At 46.6% G+C, this 8770-nt stretch overlaps 1 protein-coding gene across 1 annotated transcript; it reads left to right on the plus strand.

Annotated features, from left to right (window-relative positions):
- Window positions 1–283: 283 nt before the first annotated feature.
- On the plus strand, window positions 284–7918 carry BHLHE40 (basic helix-loop-helix family member e40). The gene is made up of 5 exons (XM_081184285.1): window positions 284–772; window positions 1088–1157; window positions 1731–1838; window positions 2852–2975; window positions 4616–7918. Exons 1-5 carry the CDS (start codon window positions 684–686, stop codon window positions 5473–5475), a joined length of 1251 nt encoding a protein of 416 aa, XP_081040411.1. The 5' UTR covers window positions 284–683; the 3' UTR covers window positions 5476–7918.
- The last annotated feature ends 852 nt before the right edge of the window (window positions 7919–8770 follow it).

An 8770-nucleotide genomic window follows, 5' to 3' on the forward strand; every position in this document is an offset into this window, starting at 1 on the left:
ATGTGCGGGGATAGCCTGGCTTCCCTCACCCGCCTCCTTCTCCTCTCTGCGCGCGCGCGCGCACCCAAGCCGCCAGCAGGAGAGGAGCCAGGCCGGGGTGGGGAGAGAGAGAGAGAGAGAGAGAGAGGGATCACCCTATCACGTTTTGTCGGCGGCGGCGGCTTCGCCTGCCTGTGTGGCCGGGAGCGGCGAGGGCGGGGGCCCGGGGAGAGGCTGAAGCGTTGTCCAACACGTGAGGCTCATGTGATGGAGGGGAAGGCAGGTCTGTCCCTCCCTCCGGTAGCAGCCAGACGTGCCCGGAGTCACAGGGTAGAACACGTAGCTCCAGTCCACCCACTCGCTCACATTTAACCCAGCCTGCAGCCTTCCAATTACTCCTCAGCTCGCCAGCTCCCGCGCGACCCGGTGCAGACGCCCAGCGTTGCCAAGTAGAAGGAGGACATGAGCAACTAAGAGCAGCAGCCGACGCCGCTAGCTGATCTCCTGCGCTCTTCCGGCGCCGCTTCTTTTGTGGGTGCCAGGCGCGCACCGTTTGCCGGAGGTGGCGCGTCCCGGCTCAGTCACTGGATTCGCGTTGACACGAAGCAGTGCGCCTGCCAGCCAGCTAACTAGCTTGCCAGCCTCCACCTTACTTCCAGGAGAGAACTTGGGTTGTAGGGGGAAAAGAAATCAAACCGGTTTAAATGGAAAGGATCCCCAGCGCTCAACCTCCTCCACCACCACCACCTTGCCTGGGCAAGCTGGCAGCTCTGGAGGGCAGCGAAATGTCAGGGTAAGTGCCGCTACGGAAGGATATCCCGGGCAGATTTGTTGATAAATGTTTCAAGGCTGCCATCTCAAACGCGCCGACCCGGGATTTTAAGTCCCATGGAAGCCAACGCGGTTTGCTGGCGAGCAGACGTGCCGGGGCTTGCGCTGCGATTCGCTTTCCAAGCCCATCCGGCCGGTCTGGGTCCGCATTAGCAGCCTCCGAATTCCGCCCCACATGGGCAGCTACGGGGTTCAGTAGGTTCTGGGGCTGCGTGTGGAGGGGGAGATGGTTGTCCCCTTGGTTATGAGTGATATAACGTTTTTTTGTCCTCTGCAGGTTGGATTTCGCTCATATTTATCAAGTTTACAAGCCCAGAAGAGGGTTAAAAAGGGGTGACGACAGCAAGGTAAATACAAGCAATTTTCTTTCCTTTTCCTTTTTTGTTTGTTGGCATCTTTGGTTTTTGCCCACTTTTGAGATGCTTTAATGCACAGTTTGGGTTCGAATATAAGGAAGTTGTCCTGTTAAATATATATGAAGGAGCTTGGTGGGTTTCTTTTACAAAAAAAAACAACCACAGCCCAGTGTGCACAAACGTGTTTTGTTTTGTTTTTTGGAAGAAATATACTTTTGAAAGGTGGGACGATACTGTTAAGAAGATTTTCTTTTAAGGAAAAACAGTTTTAGTAGATAAGATTTACTTCCTTGTCATAACCTAAAATAACCCATTAGTTGTAGCTGTATAAAATACTTTTCTGGGCATGATCAAAATGCATAAATTTTCTGATATAAACTCTGTGGTACTTGGAGGATTTTGCTTCTGCCTTAAGGAAATGTTTCTTCTTCCTCCCCCCACCCCCCTTTATGGCTGCGCAGCTTTATGTTTTAGAGACCCTGAGAAAAGGTTGTCTCCAGAGTGCTTAAGAATCACTTTTCATTCGGAGTGATGCAATTGTTTTTCTCCCCTTTTGACTTCCAGGAGACCTATAAGCTGCCCCACAGACTGATAGAGAAGAAAAGACGTGATAGGATTAATGAATGCATTGCCCAGCTGAAAGATCTCTTACCAGAACATCTCAAACTTACAGTAAGTGAAAATCTGGCCACTGCCCAAAATCATCTTCCTTTTGGGGAGCATGTTGGGTTTCATGGATCTTTGTGCAGGTAAAAGTGCCACCTAGAGGTTTTCTGGAGTGCTGCAGATTTAACTGGAGAGGGTCGCATTTCAGGGCTTGGATTGCCACTTCTAGTCTCCTGGTTTTGTTTCCAATGAGATCAGTTTCTCAAGAACTTGCATGCATGGACTGGACCAGATGACACATTGAAATAAACAGGGATTAGATAAAAGATTTTTTTTCCTGGACCTTACTGGATAGCTTTTAATGTGGATTTGCTAGTGACTCCTTTCCATATTGTTATGTTTTTGCTTTGGATCCCATGGTTTCAGATAGTTGAATTCCTTTTAGGCTAGCCTTCCCCAACCTGGTGCCCACCAAGAAGCTTTTGAGCTCCATCTCCCATCACCCCTGACCATTGGTCATACTGGCTGGGGCTCGTGAGAGTTGGAATCCAGCAACATTTGGAGGGCACCAGTTTGGGGAAGGCTGGTTGAGACCACAGCTCCAAGCAACCCGTTCTGTGGTATTAAGGACTGCATTGTTATTTTTTAAAAAAGTGACAGGCAGATTGTCTAAATTATTATTCAGGGTTGTTTGGGAAACCAGTGTTGCCTGCTTCAACTATTTGCTTTGCCCTATTTAGTCACAGCAAAAGAAAAACCTTATGTTGGAATTCCTCATTTTACAACCGAGGTGCCAGCAGGGCAGATACATAAAACCTGTTTATTATGCAGACACAGTTTTATTTTTGGGGGGGGGACACAAAATGGCCATAGCCTTTTTTAAAGATAATACTTTTTAGCTTATATAATACATAGCCGTCAGTCAGAATAAAAATGAGTGTCACATCATGCTTAGACCCATTCACGTTCTTATCAAGCTCCCCACCCTAAACTGCCCAATCAGTTATCGGTCTTGTGTTTAGGCTCCTTTTCCCCCCTTTCCAGCCATCCTCTAATGAACCATTTTTCTCCCTTCCTAGACATTAGGACACTTGGAAAAGGCGGTGGTTCTTGAACTTACCTTGAAGCACGTGAAAGCACTAACCAGTCTCATTGAACAACAGCAGCAGCAGATCATTGCCCTCCAAAAAGGTCTACATGCTGGTGAGTACTCTGTGACTGTGCTGTTGTTACCCTGACCAGGAAAGCTCCTGGAGACTGCGATGGCTCTATTCCTCACACTTTTTATACTCTTGCTAATGTCTTCCAAATCCTCTTCAGCTAATCGTGCACGCATCAGAGCAGTCCTGTGGATTTCAGTGGAACTGCTCCAGGGGAAGAGAGCTCTAATTCTTCCTTGTGCTATCGAAAGTATATAAAACTTGTCCCTATCCTTTGCCCTTTTCATTCAAAACTAGCTCTTTATTTGAAATTTGTTGTTTTAAAAAGTTCCGTTGCCAACTGCTGTATCACCTTCATGTCAGGAGGTGGATTTCTGGCAGGGTTAGTTTTTCCCAACATGGTGTTCCAGCAACCTAGAAGCCTGGAATAGCTTCTGCACCTCTGAGTGATCCCTCCCCCACTTCATTCAGAGCCCTCTTCTCCTGCCTAATGTCATTCTGTGCCTTCTGCTGCCCTTCAACTTCCCCCTATCCAAGTCTTTGCTTCTTCTCCGATAAGCCCTGTCTTCTCCTCCTTTACACTTTCTGCCCCATTTCTATATAGCTTAAAACAGGCATAGGCACACTCTGCCCTCCAGATGTTTTGGGACTACAACTCCCATCATCCCTCGCTAACAGGACCAGTGGTCAGGGATGATGGGAATTGTAGTCCCAAAACATCTGGAGGGCTGAGTTTGCCTATGCCTGGCTTACAATGTAAAAGCCACACCTCCCTCTGCAAAGTCACAAGGTAGCCCTCTGTGGTTGTTGCATCCAGAGTTGCTTACCATGCAAATTACCACTGATATGTGGACAGTTTTTATGCCAGGGATGTGTTGCCTGCAGCCTTCCAGATGTTGGAGGATTTCAGCTTCCGTCATTCCTGGCCACGGTGATAAAACCCCAAACAAGGTTTGGGTGATAAGACCCCAAACAAGGTCTTGTAGGGCCACAGGCTCCGAATCTTGGCTCTGTGCCGTTGTGAGCTGCCACCAAGAATGGCCAAGCAAGGACCAAACATGTCACTGTGTGTTGGGGGCAGGTCTATGCAGCAAACTGCTCTTGACATTGCAGCTGTAGTGCAGAACGCTACAAGGGGCGAGTGTCATGCGTCTTACTATATCAATTTGTTTGCAGTTAAGTTGACCTGCCCTTGCTGAAGTCTGTAGTGGCTTGGGCACTTCAGGGGCTGTAACATACACTGAAGCTGACCGAAACCTCAAGTGGTTTATTTTCATTCCACGGTTCACCCAACACACTGGAGTCTTGCATGATAAGAACTAGTTTGCTTCCTGTTATGTTTGTTTGCTGTGCTTCAAAGGCTCCTGTTAGACCAACAGAGACATTCCAACGCAGTGGAAGTCTTCCTATCTACTTGAGAGAAGCCTGAATTTCACCCTTGCAGGTTCAAACAGCTACTCAGCTGAAATAAGGTGTCTTTCTCCAGTACTGATCCCAAAATAGGTGGCTTTACAAAGTCTCAGGTTACTACCCTTTCCATGCTGGCCAGAGGGAGTTAGCGGTGCTGAACAGAAGTGTAAACATGCATGAACTTGTGCTGTATGGTTATAATAATGACTGGCTTAACTTTTCTGATATATTCAATTTTTAAAATCTTTTCCCCTTCTGCTGGTCTTTCCTCAGATGAGCTGCCCCCAAGGAGCCTTGACTCCAGCCAGGAGGTGTTTCGGTCCGGTTTCCAACTGTGTGCCAAAGAAGTGCTGCAGTACGTGGCCAAACACGAGAACAGCAAGGAGCTGAAATCCTCCCAGCTCATCGGCCACCTGCACAGAATGGCCTCCGAGGTTCTTCAGGGTGGAGCCAGCAGAAAGCCTGGCGATGCTGCCCCTAAACTTACGGAACTGAAGGAGAAGTCTGGCGCTCTGACCAAAGCTGCCGAGGCTCATGGGAAAAACTGTGTGCCTGTGATTCAGAGGACTTTCGCCCACTCCAGCGGAGAGCAGAGTGGCAGCGACACAGACACAGACAGTGGATATGGGGGAGAGCTGGAGAAAAGCGACTCCAAATCCGACCAGCAATATTTTAAAAAGGACGCTGAGCTCAAGTATGCTGTCCAGGAGAGAATCAGCTCTATCAAACAAGAGACTGAGGACCCGCCAGCCAAAAGAACCAGGATGGAAATGTTGGAGGACGAAGATCATTTTAGCAGCGATGTGCTCGGCTCTCCAAGCAGTTTCTTGGGCCCTCACCCTCACCAGCCTCCTCTGTGCCTGCCTTTCTATTTGATTCCACCCTCAGCGACAGCCTACCTGCCTATGCTGGAGAAGTGCTGGTACCCGGCCTCTATGCCTCTCTTGTATCCAGGCCTCCCAGCCTCCACTGCAGCACTTTCGGGGTTAATGAACCCAGATAAGATTTCTTCTCCTTTACTAATGCCTCAGCAGCTCCCTTCTCCAGGACCATCCCACTCCCCCATGGACTCTACTGCTCTGCTTCAAGCTTTGAAGCAGATGTCTCCTTTGAATTTGGAAACCAAAGACTAAACTTGGAGTGACTTTTCCTTGAGATTCCCCCCCCCCTTTGCTGGATGAGTTTGTGATTATTTCAGGGTTCCCGGCTCTCTCTCACACACACCCTAAACTGGCTGAACTGAGAAGCACTGAGGGGAGTGGAGAGATCGTTGATCATTTATATGTAGAGAAGCTGAGTCATCCCTTGCTTTGACTGCCCAGAGAATTTAGGAAAGACCTCAGAGATGAACCCAAATTAGTTATGGGAAGGAGAGAGTTCTTGCTGCTTCTCCTCGCCCCTTAAATGTGTTGATGGGTTTTTGTTTGTTTGTTTTCCTTTCTGCCATCTGCAAAGAAAGACCTGAATTGGTTGGCTAGGATTATGTTTCAAAGCTGTGAATGAAACCTAAAAAAATTAGGTGGATTTAGACTCTTGTGAATATTACAAAAAAAGTGGTACTTCTCATGAGGACTTTGCTTAGTAAAAGAGCTGGATTCAAACAGAGAGGCTTCCCCTCTTCCTGCTGCTGCCAATATTCAAAACCTTTTAACTTAACACTCACAAACACACATTACATATATAGCAATTCAAGCATTGGGATCAGCCCTGCTTTTAGTAGTCACTGGCTGGCAGAGCACAGTAAGCAATTCAGGGAGATTTTGAGACTGGATTCTCATCAAATTTCTCCTGAATTGCATACGTCATTTTCCTTTTAGATTCTGCCTGGAAATTTTGTCCAGCTTGAGCTTTCGGATAGGGATGGTGATGAGAGAGAGAACATCCTTGAGGAGTGTTCTATGCCTCCTTGTATCTCACACTAGGCATTGCTTCTCATAACTGCTAGATAGGAATGTCTGGGACTTGTCCACAAGAAGTGGACAGACAAACCATGCTGTGGCACGGTTCAGCTCTGGCAAACAAAAAATAAAACCAGATCAGACTGGTACTTTTACAAGGGAGCTGCCTGCCACTAGCTGTTTACTATGGATCCTATTCTGTTGCAAGGATGTCAGCAGCGTGATATTCTCTGAAGTCCATTCTCAGTTTGCCCCCCGTCCTTGAAGGCAACAAGATGTGGCTGTTATGTAAGGGAGTTTCATGCCCATAGCAGGGTTTGTAACTTTCTTCTTCCAGGTACCAATGTAAACAGAATATGGAATGTTATAGTTTCTAAGATGAAGGCCTTACTCAGATAGCCCTTGCCATCTGTGGTAGCAGAACTGGCAATGCTAAGCACTTCCCTGAAACCCATAAGGTTTTTTGTTTCTTCGTCCTGTCCCCCCACCCCCCAAGCAATACCTAATTCACTGGGTGTGGAATATATGGCACTTTTGCACTAAAGCAAGAGGCAGGCTAGGCTGGCCAGGTACAGGTGAAAAGGATCCAAAAGTGAAAATAACACACCCAACTGAATAAATCTCTCCCCCCTGCCCCCACTAGTTTGTATTAGAGCACATTTTAAATCGAAGAAACAGACAATGATAGTTGGAGGGATTTCCCTCCAGCATTCTGCTGCCTGAAGCTACTCTCTTACGTTGCATCCTCCTAAGGCTGGACCTTGATGGTAGTTTTAAGAACTGCAGGAATTGGATGAGCAATGCTCTCTGCAAAAGAAAAGCAGGTCTCTTGCCCAGGTGGCAATGTCAGTGTTGGCCATGTGTGCTCTTGATGGAGACCACCAGATGTGCTGTTTTGGTGTGTCCTAACCCTAGTTCTACAGCCTCTGCCCCGCTCCCCTGGAACCGATTGTGTCTGGCATGGGCTGTGAAGTTTGCACAACTGGATTGCCATATTCACTGCTGGAGTTCCGCAGTGGAAGATGTTCCCTCCCCCCCCCCCGGGATGCTTTCCTGTGCTCATAGTTGTGTGCTGCCGCACCAAACCAAATAGTGTGAGAAACCATCATCTAGATGGAGCAGATTCTGCACTGGTGAATACTCCCATTTGATTTCGGCTACTTAAAACAGTAATAATAATCCATGTCATATGGTGGTGTCATCTGAGTAGTTCTGAGACATTCATAGAGCTCTGTGGTCCTACGAATTCTCCTTACACTATTGCACCAACTGCTAGAATGCACTATGCTGAATTGCAGATCGTATTTGACCATTTATTTTATTGTCTGTTTTCAAAAAAAGTTTTTTTTTGTACACAGTTGTTGCCTTTATTTGTAAAATCTGTTATAAATATAAATGTGTACATATAAATATATATTATATGGATATGTAAAAAAATGTTTCAGAAGTCTATTATTTGTAAAACTACTTGAGTACAAAGAAAGTGGGAAATATGAATGTATTCCTGTTTTTCTTTTTATTGAGGAGAATGATCTATTCATCCTCTAGGGAGAGGTAGAGTGTTTATATTTTTGGAACCTTCCTGAACGTGGGGATATTGTAAATATTTTTATCAGAGTAAATGTTACGTAGTTGTTTTAAAAAAAAAATACTAAATAAAATTCTTTTTCCTGTGGAACATGAGCACTGCTTCTCTTTGTGGTTGAGGAATCCTTTGGTTGTCATAATAAAATACTGTATGTGCCATCAACTGTATCCAGGTGTGAATGCTATGCAATAGGGGTGGGGAACCTGCCCCCCCCCGGTGCTGTTGGACTACAACTTCCATCATGCTTGGCCATTGGGTACACTGGCAGGGGATGATGGGAGCTGGAGTCCTGGAGGGCCACAGGTTCCTTATTCCTGTTGTACAGAAGCAGGCAACATGATCACGAACCAAATTAAGGTTGGATTTTGGGTGGAAGTTGACTTAGGACTATCTAGTTCATTGGGACAAGATGAGACAGCAACTGCAAAGATGAGATATTAGGGTCCAAATGGTGGCACACGGGAAATTGGGGCCACTGGGCAGAATGAGAGAGCCACTTCAGGCAGCTGATTTGGGGTATCACCAAAGAGCAGCAAATCGTTAGTTATTCCAGTTCATTACAATTGTTACATTTCACTGAGTGTGGGATTTTCTGCCTCAGGTGCTAAAAATAACTTGATTTGACTTGAGGGAGGGGGTGCTGTTTGCTTCTCTACTTAAGTCACCAAAATGCCTTTCCCTGACTGAAATTGCTCGTCTTCTCATTGTGCTTGGCCTAAGACTCAACTCAAGTAGCTGCTGCTATTGTGCCACTGCAGCCCTCAAGTAAGGGAGGTTATGCAAGGCGGCCCTCTTGAACTTTATTCTATGGTTGGTTGGTTTTTTGCTAAACAAGACTTAGAGAAAGAATCACTACTGGAGAAGGCAGAAGTAGCCTTCTCTCTCTTACCCAATGCCAAATACCACTGCTTGCACAGAAAGCAGTCACTGAAGCCATTCCAA

The sequence above is a fragment of the Podarcis bocagei genome (assembly GCF_964188305.1).
Source record: "Podarcis bocagei genome assembly, chromosome: 2".
In the NCBI taxonomy this organism is placed as follows: domain Eukaryota; kingdom Metazoa; phylum Chordata; class Lepidosauria; order Squamata; family Lacertidae; genus Podarcis; species Podarcis bocagei.